Genomic DNA, 24,616 nt, shown 5'->3' with positions numbered 1-24,616 from the left:
GGCAGTGAGCACCTAAAGCCAGAAGTAGCCATGGTCTCCCTGGGGACGAGCAAGGGCAAGGCACAGGTAGACTGGGGTCTACCTCAGGTCTTTCAGCAGCCCTAGCCCCTCCCTCACACACAGATCAGGGAGACCCCCCACACACCCCGACACTCGGTGGAGGAAGCCAACCTGCTTGTCTCACCTCCAGCCCCAGCCCCACCCTCACCCCCACCGCTCTGTGCCCCAGCCTGCCCTTTCTTCCCCTCCCCTCCCCACTTCAGTGACCTTGTGCCCACACATCCAGCTCCCAGGCATCCACCCACAGGCCCAGGGGACAGCTGTGTTCGGGGAGGGCAGGCCCTGGTGACCTCTGTGCTCACCCAGCCAGGTCCCAGGGGTGTCCTGAAGGGAGGGAAGAAAGGTCACCTCTAGACTGCTTTGCACTAGGGAGTTTTCCCGTCTGTTAAAGCGGGAATTCAACAAGTGTGTGGCTGACAAGAAGCAGTGACAGGGAAGTGACAAGAAGCTGATGGCCAGGAGCGGGCAGCTGGCACAGGTGCCAGAGCCTGCAGTGGACAGCTGGGTACCTTTGTCTCCGCACAGGAGCCCAGCGGGCAGGCCAGATGCTAAGGCCCAGGGAGGGACAGAGGCCACACAGCACGTCCATCTCCACGTGCCTGGTGGGGCTCAAATGGAGCCAGTTGGGGGATGGGGGTGGGAGTGACCTTGGCCAAGTGCAGGGTTGAGAGGCACAGGGTGGGGCTGGGGGCGTCTTCCTTGAGCTTGTGAACCAATTTAGTCCTTGCTGGTTCCCTCCTGAGTGGGAGTATCCCCGGCCGGCAGTGACCCCCGTCCTCTCTGGCCTTGAGGATAGTTTCTGAATGAGAGCCATAGTCTAAAGTTACCAGCGTGGCTCTAGTGCCCTCACGTGGTTCCACTTGGGATTGCAGCCAGCCCAGAGGAGAGGCAAACATAGGCTCCAACTCAGCAGGCCCGTTACAGAGCAAGAAGCTGAGGCCTAGAGGAGGAAGACGCAGGTAACACCGAGCGGTGCATGATGGGGGCTCTCGCAGGAGGGGCAGAGGAGGTGGCATGTGAGCCGGGACCCACATGGGGGGCCTAGGGGCAGCCTAGGCTGAGGGAACGCCGTGAGCCAGCCCCAGGGGCACACTCCAACTCCCAGCCCAGTGCTCCCTCCTCCCACTGCACCTGCTCCCAGGCCTGCAGCCCCGGACTGAGAAGGAGGGCAGGCCACACCAGAACAACTCAGTACAGAAGCAGTGTCATGCAATGCTTTCTGCTGCGTTACTTCTCTCTGATTATGAAACCCTGGCTGCTCTGCTTCTGAGCCAGCTCCCTGCTAATGCATCCTGGGAAGGCAGCAGAACATGCCCCCCGCCGCCCACGGGGAGACCTGGTGGAGCTCCTGGCTCCTGGTCAGCCCAGCCCAGCCACAGCCATTGCAGGCTTTGGGGGAGTAAATCAGCAGATGGTAAACCTCTCTAACACTCTGCCTTTCAAATAAACAAATTGTTTCAAAAAATTATCAACTTTCCAGCTGGCCCTGTGGTGTGATAGGCTAAGCCTCCACCTGCCACACCAGCATCCCATATGGGCACCAGTTTGAGTCCAGGCTGCTCCTCTTCCGATCCAGCTCTCTGCTGTGGCCTGGGAAAGCAGCAGGAGACGGCCCAGGTCCTTGGGCGCCTGCACCCGCGTGGGAGACCTGGAAGAAGCTCCTGACTCCTGGCTTCAGATCAGCGCAGCTCCGGCCATTGCAGCCATTTGAGGAGTGAACCAGCGGACGGAAGACCTTTCTCTCTGCCTCTCCTTCTCTCTGTAACTCTACTTCTCAAATAAATAAATAAAATAAGAGTATGCATTAGATTCTTTAAAAAGTATGAACCTACTGAACTAAGTTTGTATTTTGGGAAGAGGACAATCACTCCGAAGGGAAAGGACAGGATAATGCCGGCACTCTGGAGTGCTGCCTGGGGCTCGCTACCCCCCCCACACACCCGCCCACTCCCCAGTGCTTTCAAGCCGCACCTGCACTCAGCTCCACGGCCCCGCCCTTCCTGCTCCGCGGTATCCAAAGCAACAGGCTTTGTCCACAGCTGTGTCTGCTTCAGGCATCCACAGGGCACCTCCTCCTCGCAGGGAGGAAACGCGTATGGCTGAGGCCTTTCCAGACTCCCCGGTCGCCGCCACGGATCGGATCGTCTTCCCCTGCCCTACTGGCGCGCGCCCCCGGGGACGCCGTTCCGTTCTGCACCTGGCTGGAAACGTGTGGCCTGAGCTGAGCAGCCTGCAGTCAGCAGAGGCGACGGGGTTCAGGTGCTGGGGCCGTGCAGCGGGACGCGAGGCTGCCCGGGTTCTGCTGGGAAGGTACAGCTCGTTGTGCCTGTCTGGGGCCTACAACCACAGATGGCGGCCAAGCGAAGCCATCGCAGCTGCTTCTGTCGCCCTGGCCGCCCCCCCCCCCCCCCGGCGTGCCCCTGAGGGAGCCCCGTCCCTTCCACTCAGCAGAGGTTGCCTCTGCCCCTCTTGCGCCAGGGGCCGCCCAGAGCAGCTCAGACGGCGCCCCGCCCTCCCCTGCGCCCTGCACAGCCCAGGCTCCGGGGCTAACGCAGCCAGAGCCCCACCACAGCAGCGGCAGGAAGCCCGCGGTTCCTCCCCTGGCAGATGGCAGGAAAGCAGCGAGCCTGCTGGCCCTGTGCGCGGCTTCCAGAGCCATCGACTGTTAGATGAGGTTGGCCAGGAGGAGGACAGGTGCGTGCGGGAGCCCTCGCAGCCACGGGATTTCAAAGGAAAGTTCCAAGGGGGTCTGGGGGGTGGGGCAGGAAGCTGCTCGTGCAGATAAAAGATGCACTTGCGGTGAGGGCGCTGTGCCGCCCCGCAGTGCCTTTACACAAGTGCCAGCGGGAGAGAGGCCCCGACTGCCTATCTGCGTCTGCCTCTGTCCCCACACGAGGGAGGCGGCGGCCTGACCTCGGGCTGGGGCCAGGCAGGTCCCGGGACCTCTCTGAGCACACAAATCTGACGAACAGCCCAGGAAATGGCTCCTGGAGTAGTTTGGGAACACCCAGATGGTGATGCAAATGTTTGCTGGTTTATTGACCTGGCCCTTTCTAGATACGAATGTGTTTGCATTTCCCAAGTCTGGCTCACAGGTGTCCCTGGGACCTAGCCAGAGCTCAGCCACTTTGCTGAGCTGCGAGTGGCCAGGGCGCAGGGAGAAAGGCAAAGTTGGGTTGGGATGAAGATCAGGGGAGCAAGCGGGCTGCCGCCGCCTCCCCGTAACACTTCTGCCTGTCCCCTGCTTTTCCTGGTGCCCACCTTGTTTAAATCTCAGAGGGGATCACCTCTTCCAAGGTGCCCTCCCTGACTGCAGCTGGTACAGCCTCCCACTCTCATCAACGCTCACTGCGCTAGTTCGGTGCCTTTCCCAAGCAGCGCTGATCGTCTCCCTAGGACTGGGCTCTCCACGCTCTCTGGGCTGTAGGCTCATGCACGTCCCCCTCCTGAGCCCTGCTCCAGGGACCTTGTGTTCCAGGCTGTGTCTCGCTAGGATGCATCAGAATGTCCATTCATTCATTCATTCATTTGGCAGAGTTACAGACAGAGAGAGAGATGGAGAGAAAAAGATCTTCCATCCACTGGTTCACTCCCCACAAATGGCTGTAATGGCCAGGGTGGGGCCAGGCTGAAGCCAGGAGCCAGGAGCTTCTTCCGGGTCTCCCACGTGGGTGCAGGGGCCCAAGGACTTGGGCTGTCTTCTACTGCTTTCCCAGGCCACAGCAGAGAGCTGGATGGGAAGTGGAGCAGGCGGGACTCCAGCTGGTAAGTGGGATGTGGCCAGCTTAACCTGCTGCACCACAATGCCCTCCACTGGGGATCTTTTATTTTTAATGAAACTTCTAGAACCCAGATACCAGGTCCTTGACTCCCATCTGTCATGTGCACCTGAGCCACCTGGTGAGCCATTAACCCCCCGCGTGGCTCCCCGGGGCCAGGAGGCCACGTATCTAAGAGCTCCCGGGTAACACAGGCCCGTGTTGCCGAGCGGGTCCAGGTGACTCTTATCTTCAGGTAAGGACATGGGGAGGAAAGGACGTGGGGCTGTCAGTCTCAGCCTCCGCACACCCGGGGCGTGGGGAGGGCTTTTACACAGCCTCTGCCCGACCCCACCGCCAACCCATTCAACCAGAATCTCCAAGGGCAGGGGGACTGCTAGGGCTCTTATGACTTTTGCAGATGATTCTAAGATCAAACAGGGCTGAGTTATTAGCATTAAAACAAATGAAGGGGAGGCAGTGTTGTGGTGCAGCAGGTTGGAGCGCCACCAGCCCCATATCCCCCAGTCCTGGCTGCTCCACTTCTGATCCAGCTCCCTGCTGATGCACCTGGGAAAGCAACAGAAGATGGCCCAAGTGCCTGGGCCCTTGCACCTGCGTGGGAGACCTGGAAGAAGCTCCTGGCTCTTTGCTTTGGCCTGGCCCATCCCCAGCATTGCGGCCATTTGGAGAGTGAACCAACAGATAGAAGACCTCTCTATATATATAAATAAGTTTAAAAAAAAAAAATGAATGGGAGCCGGCGCCGCGGCTCAATAGGCTAATCCTCCACCTAGCAGCGCCGGCACACCGGGTTCTAGTCCCGGTCGGGGCGCTGGATTCTGTCCCGGTTGCCCCTCTTCCAGGCCAGCTCTCTGCTGTGGCCAGGGAGTGCAGTGGAGGATGGCCCAAGTGCTTGGGCCCTGCACCCCATGGGAGACCAGGAGAAGCACCTGGCTCCTGCTTTCGGATCAGCGCGGTGCGCCGGCCGCAGCGCGCCAGCCGTGGCAGCCATTGGAGGGTGAACCAACGGCAAAAGGAAGACCTTTCTCTCTGTCTCTCTCTCTCACTATCCACTCTGCCTGTCAAAAAAAAAAAAAAAAGGGAGAAGACAGGCCATCTCACAGGCTTGTGAGGGGGAACCTTGACCTCAGTTATGTGTGTTACATACAGGTGGCCTTCAAAGAATTCTTGGAAAATGTCTGAAAAAAAAAACCCGGATGATTTCCATTTTTGCAGAAAATATGCTTATATTTGAATTCTGTTTTCCCACCAACTGTGTGAAAGGCCCTGGTCTCCAGAGGCAGGGTAGTTGCCAGATCAAAACAGTTTTGCAAATGAGCCCAGGAGAAAGGGAGACAGTCCTGGAGGGCACAGAGCAGCCCCGGCACAGGGCACAAGTCCAGGTCCTGGGGGCGGGGGGCTCCGCAGCGTGGGGCAGTGAGGTCAGCAGTGACGAGGGGCCTCCGCTGGAGCCGAGCAACCGAGGGCCAACAGGACGTGATCAGGAAGCAAGCAGGCCTCCCAGCACAGAGGACAGACTGTGCGGCGTGCGGGGGCGTGCACCAAAGTGTGCAAGCAAGCTCACGAAAGGAAACCCACAGCCACAGCCACAGCACAGCAGCAGCGCTGGCCCGGGAGGGAACTGGGGGTGTGACGCAGAAATGCGTAGGGGATTGCGGAGGCCCAGGAAGGGCGAGCCAGAGAGAGGGCACTGACCCCTCGTTGGGGTGACCACGGGTGACCTCTCCCTGGCAGAGCCATCTCGCAGTAGCTGAGGTTGCCTGGCAGCGTGCACACGGCTGTTCTCGTGGGCGTGAAAGGCCCGTGGAGGCTGAGGGCGCCAGATAACTTTCTAGAAAGCTTTGTGGGCGGTGGGGAGCAGAAAGTGCCTGCACAAACAGACCTTAAGACGCCCACCTCAGTTCAGTCCCCACCCAGCTCCCAATCCCAGCTTCCCCCTAGTGCTCATTCCAGGAGGGAGGCGATCAGGTTCCCGCCCCCGGGGGAGGAAGACCTGGGCTGAGCTCCGGTTCCTGGCTCAGACTGCGAGCGCCTCGGCCACGGCCAGCCTTTGAGGAGCGACCAGCCAGATGGGAACCTGTTCTCCCCGCCTCCCCGAGAATCCACAGCCCTGCTTTCAACAGCGCTGCACTGCACAGCCGTTCCATTTAAGCAAACATCTCCCAGGGACCTCTTTTCGGGGGCAAGCCCTGAATTGGAGAGCCAGGGAGCGGTCAGACAGCACCCCCTTCCGGGAGCAGCCAGTGGGAAAGACACCTTCCTGAGCGATTATAACATAAGGCAGGCTGACAGGAGAGCCGCACACATCGTGCCGCCGGAAGGCGGAGACAAGAGCGGCCAATTTTGCCGGCAGAGATCAGGGAAGACTTCTAGGAGGAGGTAGCAGTAGGACCAGGAAAGCGAAGACTGGATGGGAAAGGGGAAAACAGAATTAAGGAATACAAAGATGTGCAAAACATTAAAACATTGGGAGACTGCTCCGGGCTGCTGGACGGGCTGGCAGGGGAACAGCGACACAGGGCAGCGAGCCAAGTGGAGGGTTGTCGAGCTGGGGAGCGACAGGTGCACACGTGGCCCGGAGGATGTGACCTGCCGCCTGCCGGCCTATTTATGTTTCGGACAATGCGTGTGACTGGGGATTCACACGAGACAGGCAAACACGCTCTTCAGAATGGTAAATGCCCTCTCCTCCGCTGTGTGGCTCTGGCGTCGTCTTGTAGAGCACACACTCTCTCCCTTGAGCACTAATTAGGCGCCAGGTGTCCGCCTCGGACCGGCCAAATTCCCAAAATCCACCCAGCCACCTGCCCTCCACACGCTCATCTCCTGCTCGGGCGGGGGCTTCCTCTGCGTGCTCCTCCTCCTCTTTGAAGCCACCTCTGCTTTTCTCCCAAGGGGAAAAGCCCCTCGTGCTTCTGGGTTTTCTGTCTGGGGTCTTCGGAGCCTCCACAGGACCGGGACTGCGCCTGGCCCGCGGTAGGTCCCTCGGTAGCGTGCGCTGGCCGGGGTTCAGGGGGAGCCACCTGGTAGCTTGGAGGCGGCAGCCCCCAAGCTGTTCCCTGCAGGGGAAGTTACCCCAGGGCCTGGTCTCAGTCGGGTGAGCTTCCTGCATGGCTGCCCACAGCTGCTGCGCGCATTCCGGTTTGCAAACGACACGGAGAGCCACTGAGCAGGGCGACACGGAGAGCCACTGAGCAGGGCTAGGGGACACGGGCCACGCAGGGATGTAGAGCTCGGGGACCGGTAGCCTGCCCACAGCCACTCCTGGAAGCGTCAGGACTGGGGCTCTGACCCAGGCTTCCTAATGCCAGGTGCACTGCTCCAACACCGCGCGAGTTGCCTCAAGTTCAAAAGGAAAAGGGTTTAGAAGGGATCGGTGTGTCCTAGGGCGCGCGTAGCCAAAGGTCCGGGATCCCCGAGCCCAGACCCCAGACACCTCGGAGGAGCCAACCCGGTCATTCTGCGGCGGTCGGCGCACGCGCCGCCGGCACGCTCGCCGCGACTCCGCGGGCAGGGCGCTAGAGAACGCGCTGGCTGTTTCTGGCACGCTGAGGCCACCGTACGGCATCCAGGATCCCGTGTGGTAGTTAGCGGGCCCCCGGAGCCTGACGCTGCGACCCTCTACCTGGCCCGGTGCAGTGGACAGCGGCCCGAGAAGGCCTGCGTCTTCCTGCCACCCGCGGGCTCCGGGAGGCGGCGGGGGCGGCGTTTGTCACGTGACCCGAAGGGCGCCGAGCGCGCCCCGCCCCACTGCCGGGGGGGGGTGGCTGAGGTCTGCGCATGCGCGCGTGCGGCAGGCTCGCCGGCTCGCTCGCTCGCGGTCCTGCGGGCGGGCGGCTGCGGGGCTTGGGGCCTGAGCGCCTGCGGCGATGGGTGAGTGCGGGGCCGAGCGTGAGGAAGCGCGGAGCTCCCCTCGGCCTCCGGGGGCAAGGCGAGGGCGGCCGCCCTCCGAGGCGGCCAGCGGGTCCTCCGCGCGCGCGCTGCGCCCCAGCGGCTCCCCAGGCCCGGCGGCTGCAGGCCCCGCCCGGGTCGGCGCGCGCGGGCTGGCCTGTGGGCCTCCGGGATGCAGGGCGGCGTCTCCGGCGGAGGAGGCTGAGCGTTCTTTGGGGCGCGCCCCGAGAACCGTCCGGGCGCGCCCCGAGAACCGCCCGGGCGGGGAGGGGCCGGCTCCTCGCGGAGTCCGCCTGCCCGGGCGTCCGGCCTGCGTCCCCGGGGACTCCTGGCTCCGGACCGTCGGAGACCGAAGGGGCGTTGGTGCTAGGGATCGGCTGCGACCTGCTGCCGCCTTGTCACCGACCGGGGAAGAGACGCCCCGAGAACGCAGGCTGTGCAGGGCTTTCCGGGGCGAGCGTGGCGGCGCACCAGCTGTGTGTACGCTCTGCCCAGCGGGTCTTCAGGCCCACCCGTGTCCCGCCTCTCTGTCGTCCGGGAAAGCCCGGGAAAGAGGGTGGTTCCCTCGCCAGGTCGAGCCTTCTTCGCGCTTGCTTTGTCCCGGAGCCGTTCCGGATCCCGCGTAGGCGCCTCGGAAATCCCTCGCGCATCACAAGGGAAATTAACCGCTGTTTACCTCGGAGAGGCGCTGATTCACCTGCTGCGGACGTGAGCTCCGAGTAGTGGACTTTGTGTTTGTGGCGGCAGAGACGTGGGGTCGCTAGGACTCGAACCCGGGCCGGGCTCGCTCTGAATGCTGACTGTTGCGGATTCGCATCCTTGGAGACGTGCGGTCACCCTCCACCTAGTTTTTGCAGTAAGACCTTTGCGCCGGGGTCACATCTGGAGCGTGCAAGTCCGTGTGGGTTGTAAATCACAGCGAGTATTTTGAACTTTATACCTTCTTCTGCCGTGCAAGTTTGACACCAGCGGTCACTTGAAAGTCAGCTTTGCCTCCTTATGTCGAGGTCCGGTGTCTTAGGTAGCCAGCAAGGGTAAAGTTACAGAGATTAATCTTGCAGTGACTTGCAAAGAGTTATCCTTGTGAAACGGTTTACGTACTGCAGGCAGTTTAGTAGGGAAGCGTAGCCTTGTTCGCAGTGTAGGTAAACTGCTCAGAATTCCAGGCTGTGTTGCCACAGAGCGAGGTGACTCTGTCCTCCCATGACGAAGCTAAGAGCAGGTTCACACCTCACACCGTAGCGTGAAGAATGAAACTCGTGGGAAAGCTGTGCATCTCTGATGTCCAGGCGGCTTTCGGCTTTCCTAACACCCCTCTTTCCCAGGAGTCTGGCTTTGAAATCAGAATCTGAATGTGCTTCAGAGTTCTTAAATCTCTTAAAACAGGGGCCAGCGCTGTGGCGCAGCAGGTAAAGCTGCCACCTGCAGTGCCGGCATCCCAGATGAGCAAGTTCAAGTCCTGGCTTCTCCGCCTCTCTCTCCACGCCTAATCCAGCTCTCTGCTAATGCGCTGGAAAGCAGCTGGTGAAAGCCCAAGTGCTTGGGCCTTGAGAGACCCCAGTGGAGCTCCTGGCTCCTGGCTCCAGCCTGGCCCAGCCATGGCTATTGCGGCTCTCTGGGGTATGAACCAGCAGATGGAAGATCTGTGTCACACACACGCACCCGCCGCCCACTCAGAGTTACAGTGAGAGAGAGAGAGCTTCCGTCCCCTGGTTCACTCCCTAAATGGCTGCAACTCCAGAGCTGGGCCAGGCCAAAGCCAGTAACTTCTTCTGGGTCTCCTAAGTGGGTGCAGATGCTTGGGCCAGCCTCTTGCTGCTTTCCCAGGCACCCATGTGGGATGCTGGCGTCACAGGTGGCAGCTTTGCCTGCTGGGCCACAACTCCAGCCTCTAAAACCTTTTTTTTTTTTTTTTTTAAGATTTGTTTGTTTGAAAGAGTTACAGAGAGAGAGAGGTCTTCCATGCGCTGATTTCACTCCCCAGATGGCTGCAACGGCCGGAGCTGCGCCAGGAGCTTCCTCTGGGTCTCCCATGTGGGTGCAGGGGCCCAAGCACTCGGGCCATCTTGTACTGCTTTTCCAGGCCGTAGCAGAGAGCTGGATTGGAAGAGGAGCAGCCGGGACTAGAACCAGTGCCCATATGGGATGCTGGCGCTTCATGCCAGGGCTTTAACCTGCTGCGCCACAGCACCAGCCTCTAAAACCTTTAAAAAGAAATTTTTGTATAATAGTTTGATACGGTAGTCTATAAATGACTGGCTAGCTTCTGTTGGCCATGGTTTTCTGGTTTATTACCAAGACTCATTTCAGACTGAGTGAAGTAACTTTAATTTGCACAATTAGAGAAAGTAATACAAATACCATTCCAGTAAAAATGAAAAGTAAACATGGAAAAACTCACATTGTTGTTCAGGGGCATGGATAATTTGGTTCTGACTGTCAGGGAACATATTGCCAGCTTGGATGTGGTGACTGTAGGATTTAGAATCGAGTGTTAGGAGTTCAGTGTGTAAAAGTGCAATGTTTCTGGCATTGGGGTGGTTGCACTGTTGGGATAACCGTGCACATGTTAGGATAAATATTTTTGAAGGGAGCAGGTGTTTAGCCTGCAGGTTACAATGACTGTGTCGCACTCAGCTCCTGGGTGCGGTTCCCGGCTGTGACTCTGGCCCTGCCGATGGCTCTGGTCTAAGAGGCAGGCATGGTGACGGCTCAGGTCGTTGGGTTCCTGCCTGCGCTGTGGGACACCTGGATGGCTCAGGCCTCGGGGAGTGAACCAGCGAGTAGGGGGCTTGCTCTCCTGCATGCCAGCTCACTCTTGCTCGCTCTCTGCTTCTCAAATAAAAACTTCAGATATGTATTTCTCATGATCTTACCATTTTTTAATTCTGAAGCCTTAGGAAGAGCAAAGCACCACGTAAGTGTCAAGCATTTCTTTGATGAGTTTTTCATTTCTAAGTGTTGGTTACGGCGGGTGTCGGGGCTCAGTGGGTTAGGCCGCCTGCGTGCATATCGGAGCCCCAGTTGGAGTTGCAGCTCCTCCGCTTCCTCCAGCTTCTTGCTAGTGCACCTGGAAAGCAGCAGGCGAGGGCTCCAGGAAGGGGTCTTGGCCGTGACCCAGATGGAGTTCTGTCTCTGGCTTTGGTCTGGCCCAGCCCTGGATGTTGCAGGCATCTTGCAGAGTGAACCAGCAGATAGAAGGTTGGCCTGTGTCTGTCTCTACTTTCCAAGTAGATGAAAATAAGAAGCTTTTTAAAAGACGTGGTTAATTGAAGACTGTACTAACCTGAGTTTTTAACTCATGCCAGATCAACAGAAAGGGTAAAAAGATGTGGCAGACTAGGAGATTAATAGTGACCGATGCAGCTCAGCACCATGGCAGACTTCTCATGTGTCTGCAGAGCATTTTCTGAAGTTGATCATACGAAAGCCACAAAACAAGGGGACAGATGACATTCTGGGAGCGCTGTGATGCTGGCTTTTAATCCTGTGTTTCTGCAGATAACAGCATCAGTGTGACTAACTGGAAATTCCAAAACACTTAGAAGCAACGCCAGTAAAATCAAATGTAATAAAAATTTTGCTCAAAAGCAAATGCACAGCCTTAAACACTCCATCAGACTATAAAACAAAATAACTGCATAACTTGAGAAATGAAAAGCAAATTTAAAAATGGAAGCCATAATAGATTGCTGATAGAGCAGGTTCTGTGCTGGGCTTAGGAGGAGTATGAAAGTAGATAAACTGGTTACTCTGCTGGGAAATTAGGGAACATAAATACACAAGGTTGCAAGTCGTTTTTTAAAACAGCAAACGCTTTATAAGGCTGTATAATTTAACCCAGATTTTCTTTTTTTTTTTTTCCCCTCTAGGAAACCTAGTTATTAGAACCAAGTGCCAAAGAGAGAACCTAAGGAACCAGTAGCATGGAAAGGGTCGGGAGAGTTAGCAGAAGTCCGGGGGTCCTCGGTGCAGCAGGCCCCGCTGGCACTGCAGGTGAGCTCGCTTAGGCTCCCAGGGAACGGGTCGCTGACAAGACTGAAGTAGCTCCACGGCATAAGGACACTGATGCTGGAGCTGACGTGAAGATAATACTCAAATCAGAAACTTGATGTGAGAGGAAGAGTAAAGCAGAATTTAAAAGCGGTTGTTAGCAAGTGACGCCTAGCACTCCATTCAAAGAACAGAGTTCCTCTCGGTAAAACAAGCGAGCGCTAGGCTAGCGGAGCGCAGCCTCCGACTTCGGATTGTTAGGCCTGGTGATGTCTCACTTTCGTGATGGTGCGAAAATGATGCGCGTTCACTGGCGACTGCTCCCTGAGTTTTGATCTGGGGTGGCGGAGGCCAGCAGCTCATCCGCTGTGCTGTGCTGTGCTGTGTTCCACGGTGGGTTGAGTATATTAAGTTCATTTTTAAGTAGGGTGTTCTCAATTTATGGCGCGGCTATTGGGACACAGTCCCCCCATAAGTCCAGGAATAGCCGCGCGGCCAAAGCTTCAGAAAAAGTAGTGGGAGCAGCTTGTCCTTGTCCTTGTCGCTGCGTTTCCTCTGCTGAGCCAGTCCGTGAGCAGGCAGCGGCGTGTTTATCAGTGAGGAGACAGCCACAGACGTGGAGTGAAGCCACAGGTCACGCAGGAGATGCGGCGCTGAGCCTGTGCGAGGCAGTGCTTCCCAGAGGCCATGCTGTTCCGTGCTGGCCCGTTTCTGTGTCATCCTCCCAGGGGCTTCCTAGAAGCATTTCACCGAAGTTCAAGATCGACTGAACAGTTTGTGCTGATCGGGCACAGCAGTGTGCGTTCCCTTCCGTGCTAGACCGTTCTGTAAGAGAACCAGAAAAACGAAGTCTATTTTAGTGGGAGTCTCAGTTCTATAATAAGCGGTGGGAGCAAAGGTCTGCGTTTTCATTGCAACTAATCTAAGAACAAGTGCAGAGTGACGTTCTGTGCTTTTAGCGTCCCTTGTCAGATGACAGAAATTACACGAACGGGCCCGGGACCCAGCCCTCATGCCCGCAGCACGGTCCTAGGGCTGGGCAGGGGTGGGTGGTAAACAGGAACCAACCTTACGTGGGTCAGCTGTGTCATGATGATTGGTTTCCCTGTTGAACCCTCAGATGACGAGAACTTCCTGTTTTCGAACCAAAAGCCAGTGTCACGTTTACTGCTGATCGCCAGCAGAGTGCCCAGGGAAGTCCAGAGAAACAGAAGGGTGCTCACCATTGCCACAGTTTAATTTTGCTCAGAAAGATTGCTAGCGCAGTAAGAAGGAAGGAAGCAAGAGCTGTATTGCTCAAAAGAAGGCAGAAGGGTTTGTCAGAGCTGAAACAGATCTTCCAGAAAGCCGAGGAATAGCTGGAGGGTTCAGCTGGCTGATTGTGACCTCAGTACCCAAGAACGGACAGCTGGCTCGCGCAGAGAGAGACGCACTAGAGAATTACTGCTGGAAGGGAGCGGCCTGTTGATAATGAGTGACTGGAGAGGTGAGCACACCGACATGTCAGAAGAACCCAGACCTACACGAGCAGAGCTGTAGGTGCTGCAAGGTTTGTACGTGGGAAGATGCCATGCCACCCACTATAAGTTTGAAAAGGTGGCAGCTGGGGCCAGTGCTGTGGCGTTAGAAGTTAAACCTCTGCCAGCAACACTGGCATCCCATATGGGCGCCAGTTTGAGACCTGGCTGCTCCTCTTCCAATCCAGCTCTCTGCGTATGGTCTTGGAAAGCAGCGAGGATGGCCCAAGTGTCTGGGCCCCTGCACCCGCGTGGGAGATCTGGAGGAAGCTCCTGGCTTTGGATCGGCCCAGCTCTGGCCATTGAGGCCGTTTGGGGAGTGAACCAGTCGATGGAAGACCCTTCCCTCCCTCCCTCTCTCCCTCCCTCCCTCCCTCCCTCTCTCTCTCCCTCCCTCTCTCCCTCTTTCCCTCTCTCCCTCTCTCCCTCTCTCCCTCTCTCCCTCTCCCCCTCTCCCTCTCCCTCCCTCCCTCTCTTTCTCTCTCTCTCCCTCTCCCTCTCCCTCCCCCCCCCCCAACTCTACCTCTCAAGTAAATCTTAAAAAGGTAGAAGCTTTTAAAATTTCCAATATAAATTACCAATAGGATTTTGGGAGAGGAAGATGACCCCCCCCCACACACACACACAAAAAAAAAAACCACTGAAATGTACGTGGGAAAACAGAATTCAGAATTCGCAGAAATTCTGCTACGAGTAGAACAGGGAGCTCTCCTAGGTAATGAAATAGCTTCCGGTGTTGTAATAGGTAAAGCAGTTTAGTACTAGGGAGGAAGTACTAGGTTATTAGTGGAGAAGAATGGAATGCAGAGAGAAAAGCAAATGCCTGTGGGTGTTTAAATTATGCAAACCACCGTTGAAAAGAAAATCCATTAGTCAGTGATGCTGGCAGTCTCTTATCTTTGTCTCGCTCCTTGTACAGAAAGTTCCCAGAGGTTGCCAGTGCGGGTGATAAAGGAAGCCTTGGATGATGTGGAAACAGCCTGGGTCAGCTACTTTCAATTTTGGAGTAGTAAAGGCCTAAGGAGGGCCTAAGATCTAGAAGCCAGGAAGACAGTTCTTGATTTTTTTAAAAGATTGATTTGAAAGGCAGAGTTACAGAGAGGGAGAGACAGAAAGAGAGAGCTTCCGCCTGCTGGTTTACTCCCCAGATGGGCACAGTGACCAGGGCTGGGCTAGGCTGAAGCCTGGAACTCCATCCAGGTCTCCTACTTGGGTGACAGGGGCCCAAGTGCTTGGACCATTCTCCACGGGTTTCCCAGGCTCATTAGCTGGGAGCTAGATGAGAAGTGGAGCAGCCAGGACTTGAGCTGGCACTCGCATAGGATGCCAGCGTCACACGTGTTAGCTTAACCCGCTGTACTACAGCACCAGCTTCCTTGTTTTGTTTTTGAGAGAGAAAACTCCTAACTGCCTGCTTATTCCCCAGATGTCAGCAGCGCTGGCCAGAGCCAGGAGCCGTGAACGCCGTCCAGGTCTCCCACGTGGGTGCATGAACCCAGTCACTTGAGCGACCACTGCTGCCTCCACGGGCCTGCATCGGCAAGAAGCTGGACTCAGGAGCCAGAGCTGGGAATGGAACCCAAGCACTCCGTTGTGGGCTGCAGACATCTTTGCTGGTAGGCTCATTGCCCGCTCCCGAGGCTGATAGATTAAGAACTTCTGTATTAGAAAAATACAGATACGAGGGCCAGCGCCGCGGCTCACTAGGCTAATCCTCCCGCTTTACGGCACCGGCATACCGGGTTCTAGTCCCGGTCGGGGCGCCGGATTCTGTCCCGGTTGCCCCTCTTCCAGGCCAGCTCTCTGCTGTGGCCAGGGAGTGCAGTGGAGGATGGCCCAAGTGCTTGGGCCCTGCACCCCATGGGAGACCAAGATAAGTACTTGCGGCCGGCGCCGCGGCTCACTAGGCTAATCCTCCGCCTAGCGGCGCCGGCACACCGGGTTCTAGTCCCGGTCGGGGCGCCGGATTCTGTCCCGGTTGCCCCTCTTCCAGGCCAGCCCTCTGCTGTGGCCAGGGAGTGCAGTGGAGGATGGCCCAGGTGCTTGGACCCTGCACCCCATGGGAGACCAGGAAAAGCACCTGGCTCCTGGCTCCTGCCATCGGATCAGCGCGGTGCGCCGGCCGCAGCGCGCCGGCCGCGGCGGCCATTGGAGGGTGAACCAACGGCAAAGGAAGACCTTTCTCTCTGTCTCTCTCTCTCACTGTCCACTCTGCCTGTCAAAAAAAAAAAAAAAAAAAAAAAAAAAAAAGATAAGTACTTGGCTCCTGCCTTCAGATCAGCACGGTGCACCGGCCGCAGCAGCCATTGGAGGGTGAACCAACAGCAAAGGAAGACCTTTTTCTCTGTCTCTCTCTCTCACTGTCCACTCTGCCTGTCAAAAAAAAAAAAAAAAAAAAATACAGATACGAAACGGAGAAAGTATTGGCCACAATTTGACCAATATAACTAGGATTACCCCTATTACTATTAAAATAGTTTACAATTCAGTAAAGAAACAACAGAAGTGCCAGCAGTAAACTTGCAGTAAAAGGAACTTTGTAAAAGTCTGTTTTTTTTTTTAATTTGAGATTCAGTGACAGAGACAGAGATCTTCCATCCTCTGTTTCACTCCTCAAATGTCAAAAACAGGACTGGGCCAGGCTTAGGTCAGGAGCCAGGAATTCCATCTGCAGTCTCCTACTTGAGTGACAGGTACTCAGACCATCACCGGGTGCCTCTCAGGGTGCACATGAGCAGGAAGTCGGCTTAGAAGTGAGTGAAACAGGACTTTATCCCAGGTACTCTGAGGTGGCCGGCGTGCCAGCGTCCCAAGCAGCAGCTTAGCCTGGGCCAGGCCAAAGCCAGGAGCTTGGAATTCAGTCCAGGTGTCCCATGTGTGTGGCAGGGACCTGAGTACTGGCGCCATCCTCTGCTGCCTTCCCAGGGTGTGCATTAGCAGGAGGCTGGGCCAGAGGCAGAGCCAGACTCAGACCGCACACTCCAGTGTGGGGGGTGGGCATCCCGAGCAGGTGACTTATCGGCTGTGCCAAGTGCTCCCCCCACTCCTGAGCTCAGTGTCTGTGCAGTATCCTGTCCTGTCTGTATTCAGTATTTACCGGGAGCATTGTAGTGACTGTGTAACAGTTGAATGTGTGGATCTTGGAAGCAAAATTACGAGGGTCCGTGTGTGGCCTGTATCTGTCCTACCCGGCTCCCGCAGATAGGGGCTCCAGGAGCACTTTCCGGGTCCGTGCCTCGGTCTGTCGTCTGCCTGACGGTGACCCCGTCGCTTCACTTTCCTGTAGTGTGCTTATTTCCCGCTGAGCCCTTGGACGCGTCTGGGCCACCGCCGCCTCTTGGCGGCTGTGACTCAGCCGTTTGGAAGCTGCAAGCAAGGTCTCCAAGACTCTACTTCCGGTAGATGCCCAGAAGGGGGATAGCTGGATCCCCTGGTCGTTCTATCTTTAATCTCTGGAAGAACCGCTGTCCTGTAATGGCCATCCTACCAGCAGCGCACCAGGGCCCCAGCTTGTTACCCTCGGGCAGAACTGTCACCTTCTGTGTTTGGGTTGCTGGGTGTGACTGATAGCACATTGGAGCTGGATTTGCGTTTCCCTGGTGTTTCCCTGGTTTCCCTGGTGATGAGCGTGCTGGGTATTTTCCCACTCAGCTGTGGGCCATTTGTACAGCATCTTCAAAGAAATGCTGATTCAAGTCCCATGCCCGTTATTTCAGTCAGATTATTTGATATTCTATTAGTATTTTAGTTAAATGTGGCCTTTTACTGTTGAGGAATTTAAAGCAGTTAGCCTGCTGGGTCTGAAATGTAAAACTGACCATGTCATCCCCAGACGGAGGGGATTTCCGGGCTCATCCCAGGATGCAGGAATTTGGATTTTTCTGGGGGGCCGGGAGGGGAGGGAGGATCAGGTGGAGATGACTGACAGGAAGCACCTTACACTTCCTGGAAGCAGGTGTAGCACAAGGGTAGGACTCTGTTTCTTTTCTTTTTTTTTTTTTTTTTTAAGATTTATTTATTTATTTGAAAGTCAGAGCTACACAGAGAGAGAAGGGGAGAGAAAGAGAGGTCTTCCATCTGCTGGTTCACTCCCTAGATGGCCTCGACAGCTGGAGCTGCACTGATCTGAGGCCAGGAGCCAGGAGCTTCTTCTGGGTCTCCTACGCGGGTGCAGGGGCCCAAGGACTTGAGCCATCCTCTACTGCTTTCCCAGGCCATAGCAGAGAGCTGGATCAGAAGTGGAGCAGCCGGGACTTAAACCAACCGGTGCCCATATGGGATGCTGGCACTGCAGGTGGTGGCTTAACCCGCTACGCCACCGCGCCAGCCCCTGCCTTGCTTCTGCTCAGGGAGCAGACCTGCGTGTAGGCTCCACGTCCTGGTCAGCACTGTCTGGTGCAGCCAGGGGAGCCTCCAGGGGACGACAGCAGGGATGTGAACTCTGGAGTCCACCCCACCCGTTACCAGCTGTGCCTGCACAAAGAATATTTGTTTTTTTCCCCTTGTAAAAGTCCGCAAATATGACGTCATGGAGTTGTTCTGAGAACTGGGGGGAATGGAGGTCTAGTGCACAGCTGCAGGCCAGCCTGGACTGCACTCTTCTGCACCTGCCCCTCCCAGAGTTCACACTCAGGGCCCCTTTCCCGGGACCCCAGCACCTGTCAGCGTGGAATGTGTCACACTGGGGCACCATTGCCTCCCTCGGCAGCTTCTCCTGTGAGTCTGTGAGCCCCTGGCCTGCGCCTGTGCCACGAGTAGTGTAGCACAAGTGAATTCTGGAGTTAGGCCGTGAGGAAGTTGTCCAGTGGGTCTCAGGGCTCATTTACGCTCTTAAAAATACTGTAGATGCCAAACACCTTTGGTAAGGTCTTGAGAGTTAAATGCACAAGTTTTAAATTTTTTTTAAAAAGAGATTTACTTATTTATTTGAAAGGCAAAGTTAAAGAAAGATCGCTCTTCATCCGCTTGTTCGCTCTGCAAATGGCCACAGTGGCCAGTGCCGGGTGGGTCCGAAGCCAGGAGTTTCATCCAGGTCTCCCATGTGGGGTGGGTGTCGGGGCCCAAGGGCTTGGGCCATCCTCTGTTGCCTTCCCAGGTGCGTTAGCAAAGAGCTGGATCGGAAGTGGAGCAGCTGGGACTTAAACCGGCGCCCAAATGGGATGCCTGCGCTGTAGGCGCTGACTTTAACCACTGTGCCACAGTGCCAGCCCTAAATGTTGCTTTTAACATATCAATGATAAGCCCATAGCATGTTAACAGATTTTCATGAAAAAGAACTGTTCCCCTCTCCCCTCAGTGAGAAGAGTGGCTTGCAGCTTCCCAAGCATCTCTTACGCTGGGCTCACCAGATAGGGGGCGTCCCTTGTGCGCTTCTGCGTTCCGGCCCGCGCTGTGCGGCTGCAGCGCATACAGAAAGTCTGGCCTCACGCAGTTACGCGTGGGCAAGGGAGGACCTCGGGGGCGCCAGGGCTTCTCTGACAAGACATGGAGACCCACCTCTCAGGGCTAGCAGGGGGTCGCTGTCCAGGAGCCAGAGAGGGCTTGGGGCAAACTCGCTGAGTCCAGCTCTCTGTGAAAAGGTTTACCCATTGTCGTTTATTGCCTGTAGATTAAAAAAAAAAAAAAATCCCAGAAAGCCTTCATGAGGAAGGGGCTGCAGCAACATGATGGATTCCGAAGCTCATGAGAAGCGGCCGCCGATCCTGGCGGCGTCGAAGCCAGACCGGTCGCCGCACCTGGCTGACGTGGGCGAGCTGAAGCACTACCTGTGCGGCTGCTGCGCGGCCTTCAACAACGTGGCCGTCACCTTCCCCGTCCAGAAGGTCCTCTTCCGGCAGCAGCTGTACGGCATCAAGACGCGCGACGCCGTGCTGCAGCTGCGCCAGGACGGCCTGCGCAACCTGTACCGCGGCATCCTGCCGCCGCTGCTGCAGAAGACCACCACGCTGGCGCTCATGTTCGGCCTCTACGAGGACCTGTCCTGCCTGCTGCACAGGCACGTGCGCGCCCCCGAGTTCGCCACCCGCAGCGTGGCGGCCGTGCTGGCGGGCACCACGGAAGCCGTCTTCACCCCGCTGGAGCGAGTGCAGACGCTGCTGCAGGACCACAGGCATCACGACAAGTTCACGAACACCTACCAGGCCTTCCGGGCACTCAGGCGCCACGGCCTCGGGGAGTACTACCGGGGCCTGGTGCCCATCCTCTTCCGGAACGGATTCAGCAACGTCCTTTTCTTCGGCCTGCGGGGTCCCATCAAGGAGCACCTGCCGACCGCCACGACCCACAGCGCGCACCTGGTCAATGACTTCATCTGCGGGGGTCTGCTGGGCGCCATGCTGGGCTTCCTGTTTTTCCCCATCAACGTTGTGAAAACGCGTATCCAGTCTCAGATCGGCGGGGAGTTCCAGTCTTTCCCCAAGGTCTTTAAAACCATCTGGCTGGAGCGGGACAGGAAACTGATCAACCTCTTCCGGGGCGCCCATCTGAATTACCACCGCTCCCTCATCTCCTGGGGCATCATCAACGCCACGTACGAGTTCCTGCTGAAGGTCGTGTGAGGAGGGGCACTGCCAGGCCGGGCTGTTCTCCAGCGAGGATGCGACCTGGCCGCGTTCCCACTTGGCCCACACAGATGGGCATCCAGGCCACCGTGAGTCGTGGACTAACTTTTCCTTAAGCATCGGCAGAAAGAGAAAAAAGGTTCCACTAGGAAAATGGCGGGGTTCTGATTTGTGTATCACACCCAGGAGCTTCAGGCTGCCGGCCTGGGAAAAGCCGTGCCCCTGAACGGGGCCGCCTGGCCGCCGAGCTCGGGCGTCTTCCCCTCGGCAGTCCGTGCGCCTTCTGAATTGAAGCCCACGTGGCCGTGAGCGGCCGTGGCCCCGGACTTCCTAGCTGACTCTGTATCTCTGTTTCTGGATCCCCTGCCCTCCAGGGCAGTGGGAAAGGGTGGTGTCCTCCTGGAACTCGGACGTGCACTTGGCGTGGGGCGGGAGCGCACCTTCGAGGCACAGATGTTCCATGATAAAGTGTTTGTGTTCAGTTCTGAAACAGCGCCTGTTGGGATCAACTGTCCATACTGTTTCTATGGAGATGGGAGAATCGAGCAGCTGACACAAGTTACTGTTGTGTTTTCTAGCTTTGTAGATTTTCTGTTGAATTCTGAACGTGACCTTGAGCCCTTCTGAAATATCCTTATGTTTGTGTCACTGCCAAAAGTCAGGAGGACTTGAATTTTGTTAACAGGTGTTCCGTCCTGTTAAGAAATCGTTACTTGCTTATAGATCAAACTCTGTCCACTCGGTCTCTGAATTCTTGGTGCCAACTTAGCAGAGTTTTGTCTTTTTTTTCTCTTTGAGTAGTAATTTGTCCTATATAAGCTCCTGTTCTCTTAAAACTATGCTTTTGAGAAATAAACAAGCACTTCCATGAAATTTTATTTTGGAAGTCTGTGAGTGCCCCACATTTTTCCCCCTGGTTTCTGACTGCTGAGGGGGACGTGGGCCACAGGCTCCGAAGGCCTCTGCCCCATCGTCTCTTACTTTACTGCTGGACACGGAGACGAGGACTTTGACATTTTGACATCCTGTGTCATCAAAACAGTGAGAGCAGACAAGCTACAGAAAGACATCTGGAAGGTTCTGAATCCTCCTCCCTCACCTCGTGCTCTATCTGTCAGGGGAATTAGAAAATAGTTAAATATCCCAGCGAGTACAGCACAGTGACGCACACGCCAGTGGACACACGCCTGCGGGAACAGTGGCTCAGGCACCTCGTGACCCCTCGCCCTCTGTAGAGGAGGCGGCTTCCGGCGTCCGCCGTGACCAGTGTCCCATCGTCCTGGTGGCCGCCTGTGAACACGTGTGCGTACTGGCTGGAGTAAGAACCCGGTCTCCACTGCCTGTTCCCTCCAAGTTTCTGTGCAAAGCCCAGAAGCGCTGTTGCCCTCCGTGTGCAGTGAGGAGGAGGAGGAAGGTGCACGGCAGCGGGTGCAGGCACCTGTCGGTGCTGCGCTAGAGAAAGCATTTGCTGTCCAGTCAAGATGCGAGTGGAAGGGTTTCAGAACAGGACACCAAATAAATGCCGGGAGCCTCTTTGGGCCGCTGCATAGTCAGGGATCGGGTTTCAGGCATGAATGAAGGTGCCGCTGTCCCTGCTATGTGTGTGACCCTGGGTGCTCAGCGAGGCAGGGTGAGCTCGCCCGGGCCGTAATCAGGCCCTGGGAATGCACTCCTGGGGGCTGGCTTTTGTCTTCACACTCCAGGCAGGTGACAGAATGCCAGTCTGAAGCCCTCTGCTGAAATACAAGTGAGGGAAGGCTTCTGAGGAAAGCGCTGTCTCAGGTGTGCGGCGCTGGAAGGTATTTTTCATGGTTTTAGCTCATTGCTTTCATTTGTCACTTTCTACAGCTTTTGAAGACCAAACTGCAGACACATCGCCGGGGTGGTTCTGGGTTGTCCTGTAGACTTGGATAAGTTGACAACAGAGTCAACAGAACTTGTAGCCAGCTGCTTCGTCTGCCCTTGAAGTCAAAATGTGTTGGGCATAAGGGATTCTCAGCGCTGGTTCTAGCTTCCGTGCGGACCAGCACGGTCGGATGACAAAGGCAGACATGACGGGAGCCAGCTGCACAGCTTTAGCTTGGCCTTTCTGTTCCGTGCGCGTCACAGCTCCTGCGCACAGGACCCTGTCCCCCGTGTCTGTGGCGTGAGACCTCAGGGCCGCCTCGCAGAGTAAACACAGCCTTCACGTGGTGATCAGTTAGTGCGTCACCTGTTTCCTTCATGCCTGGCAACACAGATGATGTGTTTTTGTCTAAATAGTCAATACCCATCTTAACTTATGGTTGCTTATCTAATCACTCGCCAGCTATGGCGAATGTGCAATAAGAATGGCGTATTCTGGCTCTTTCTCAACGCCTGCGGTGCCCGAGTACAGCAGCAACACTCACTGTACGGCCCCGCGGCGTGCAAGAGTGGGGAGCAGACGGGCCTCGTGGTGGGGCCCGGGGGGGGGGCTGCCGATCCTGTGTGCCCACACTGGCTCAGCTGGACGAAGCGCCCCGGGGTGGGGGTGGGGGGTGCGGCCTTTGTGTGCAGGTGCCACAGGACTTGGTTTCTTTCTAATGAAAATATTCCTGTTTCCTTATGTGCAAATAACTTGCATACCGAAGACTTGAAGAGGCATTCTCCCTGGATTTGAGGAGGACTTTCCATTTCCAATCCCGTCTTTTTGCTTGATGTTAAATACTCGCTCGCCTCCGTGGCCCCCGCGCGGTGTGTGTGCCTGGGGTCTGCACACGTCTCTCTGACAGTTCATTATTAAAAGTGACCACGCACAGAACTACTGGTCTGACATTTTGAGTCACGTGACCGGATGATTGGCATGAAGTCTGCTGGATGTTTCAGAGTCGACAGCCCCTTTTTGGGGAATTGTAATAAAGTTGTTTTTTTAAGTCCATCCTCTTTGGTCTTCTCTGTGGCGGGCTTCCCATGGTACCTTTGGCTGCTGGTCTTTTCTTGATAAAACGCCCCGCACCCTCCGGGGTTTGGCAGGGAGGGCAACCCTTATTTTCCATCGTGCTGCTCAGGAAGGGTTCCAGGGGGCTCACTCGCCAGGTGCTGCTACTCTTCAGAGGTCCTCAAACTTGTTCAATGTCGTCCCTACTGCGCATGCGCTGTCTGGATCCCCCGAGCTTCTTGGCCATTTCTTTTGTGCCTTCAGGCCATGCTTACCCCCAAGGAAAGTGGCCCAAGTGTTTGCTTTTTATAAAATGCTTACTTATTTGCAAGAGCGACAGGTCTCGCACCTGCTGGTTCATCCTCCAGAAGTCCACAAATGCCAGGGCTGAGCCCAGTGGTGGAAACCAGGGGCCCAGAGCGCCAGCCAGGTCCCCCGCGGGAGGCAGGGACTCAAGACGTGAGCCTTGCAGCGTGTGCGTCAGCATGGCGCTGGGTCAAAGCCCAGAGTAACGGACGGGAACCCCGCCCACCTGCGTGGGGTACATGGGCTGACCACAGCCCTGCCCGGGCCTTGCCTCTGTCTGTCCTGCCCTCACAGCCGCTCCTTTCTGCTGTAGAGAATCGGCTAGGAGAGAAGCCCCACTGTTGGTTCTCATGTTGGTTTCCATGTTAAATTGCGCCTTGCCCAGGGTGGCTGGGCCAGGGACCGGTTGCCATTTAATGCTTCTAAAATTCCAGGTTGGGATAGGAACCCATCAGGATGAGAAAGGCTAATTTCCAGAATTTCTGAACAAATGATAGCAGAGCTGTCATACATCTGATGAGCAGTCACTAGCCTACCCTAGCAGAGGGCGTGGCCCTGGCGGCTCTCCTCACCTTCCTACCATGTGAACACACCTAATTCGGAGGATCCCATGGAGGCTGAACACGGGATTCATCCAGATTCTCGGCTCCCTCCTTTCTACATTTTGTTGTCAAGATTGTTCTTTAATGAAATGTCACTTCGTTCAGCAAATGCCTTCCCCTGCCTCCGCCGTGAAGACCAGACACCTTGGCCCCTGGTTCCTTTCTGAAGCTGGCGCGGTCTGCACTTGAGCCACGGCCACGTCTCTGCTGCCAGCCTCTGCCCTTGCCAGTCCTGGGCCCCGAACGATGCCCTGCCCAGCTTCACTTGTGAGCTCCGACAGTCCCGCCGCTTGCCCCGCGAAGCCGGCTCACAGCCCGCACTGCTGGCCGCCTGTCACGGGCTCCTGCCTCACGGCCCGATTCATGGTGCTTCCTTTAGCTGTGCTCTGCTGAGTTTATGTCGCACCCGGCATGCCAGCTCCGTAAAGAAGGCACCTTCTTGTTCTACTTCCACCATCTCTGGTGCCTGCCACTCACCTGGGAGATGTCTGACAAACGTTTCTCATATTTTTAAAAGATTGATTTATTTGAAAGGCAGAGATAGAAGGAGAAAGAAAGAGACCTTCCATCTGCTGGTTCATTCCCCAAATGGTCGCAACCACAAGAGGCTGGGCCAGGCCAAAGCCAGGAGCAAGGAGCTTCCTCCGAGTCTCCCACACGGATGCAGGGACCCAAGCACCAAGACCATCTTCTGGTGCCTTCCCAGGCACATTAGCAGAGAGCTGGATTGGAAGTAGAGCAGCTGGGATTCGAACCGGTGCCCACACAGGATGCTGGCAATGCAGGTGGAGGCCCCATCCCTCATTTTTTTAAAAAAGATATTTATTTGAAAGGGTTGCAGAGAGAGAGAGATCTTTCATTCACTGGGTCACTTCCCAAATGGCCAGCGCTGGGCCAGGCCAAACCCAGGATCCAGGAACTCAATAATCCCGGTCTCCCACATGGGTGCAGGAGCCCAGGCACTTGGGCCATCTTCCATTGCTTTCCCAGGCACAGGGAGCTCAAT

At 56.3% G+C, this 24,616-nt stretch overlaps 1 protein-coding gene across 5 annotated transcripts; it reads left to right on the top strand.

Moving 5' to 3' along the window:
* Positions 1 to 7,578: 7,578 nt before the first annotated feature.
* SLC25A51 (solute carrier family 25 member 51) lies at positions 7,579 to 22,702 on the top strand. 5 transcript variants are annotated; one of them, XM_051843839.3, is made up of 4 exons: positions 7,579 to 7,715; positions 11,606 to 11,729; positions 14,670 to 14,859; positions 18,852 to 22,702. In XM_051843839.3, exon 4 carries the CDS (start codon positions 18,907 to 18,909, stop codon positions 19,798 to 19,800), a length of 894 nt encoding a protein of 297 aa, XP_051699799.1. In that variant the 5' UTR covers positions 7,579 to 7,715; positions 11,606 to 11,729; positions 14,670 to 14,859; positions 18,852 to 18,906; the 3' UTR covers positions 19,801 to 22,702. The 5 variants fall into 5 exon arrangements, with proteins under 5 accessions (XP_051699799.1, XP_069910817.1, XP_051699818.1 ...); XM_070054716.2 differs by having other exon boundaries at positions 11,606 to 13,212; XM_008263581.5 differs by lacking the exon at positions 7,579 to 7,715 and adding an exon at positions 8,064 to 8,589.
* The last annotated feature ends 1,914 nt before the right edge of the window (positions 22,703 to 24,616 follow it).

The sequence above is a fragment of the Oryctolagus cuniculus genome, chromosome 1 (genome assembly GCF_051225735.1).
Source record: "Oryctolagus cuniculus isolate XC-2025 breed Fujian yellow rabbit chromosome 1, ASM5122573v1, whole genome shotgun sequence".
In the NCBI taxonomy this organism is placed as follows: Eukaryota; Metazoa; Chordata; class Mammalia; order Lagomorpha; family Leporidae; genus Oryctolagus; species Oryctolagus cuniculus.
The sequence above is the reverse complement of the archived record's forward strand: the minus strand, read 5'-3'. Positions and strand labels throughout refer to the sequence as shown.

What these genes read in the sequence shown, in the direction of transcription:
- SLC25A51 (XM_051843839.3), top strand. Translation starts at nt 18,907, where the DNA reads ATGATGGATTCCGAAGCTCATGAGAAGCGGCCGCCGATCCTGGCGGCG.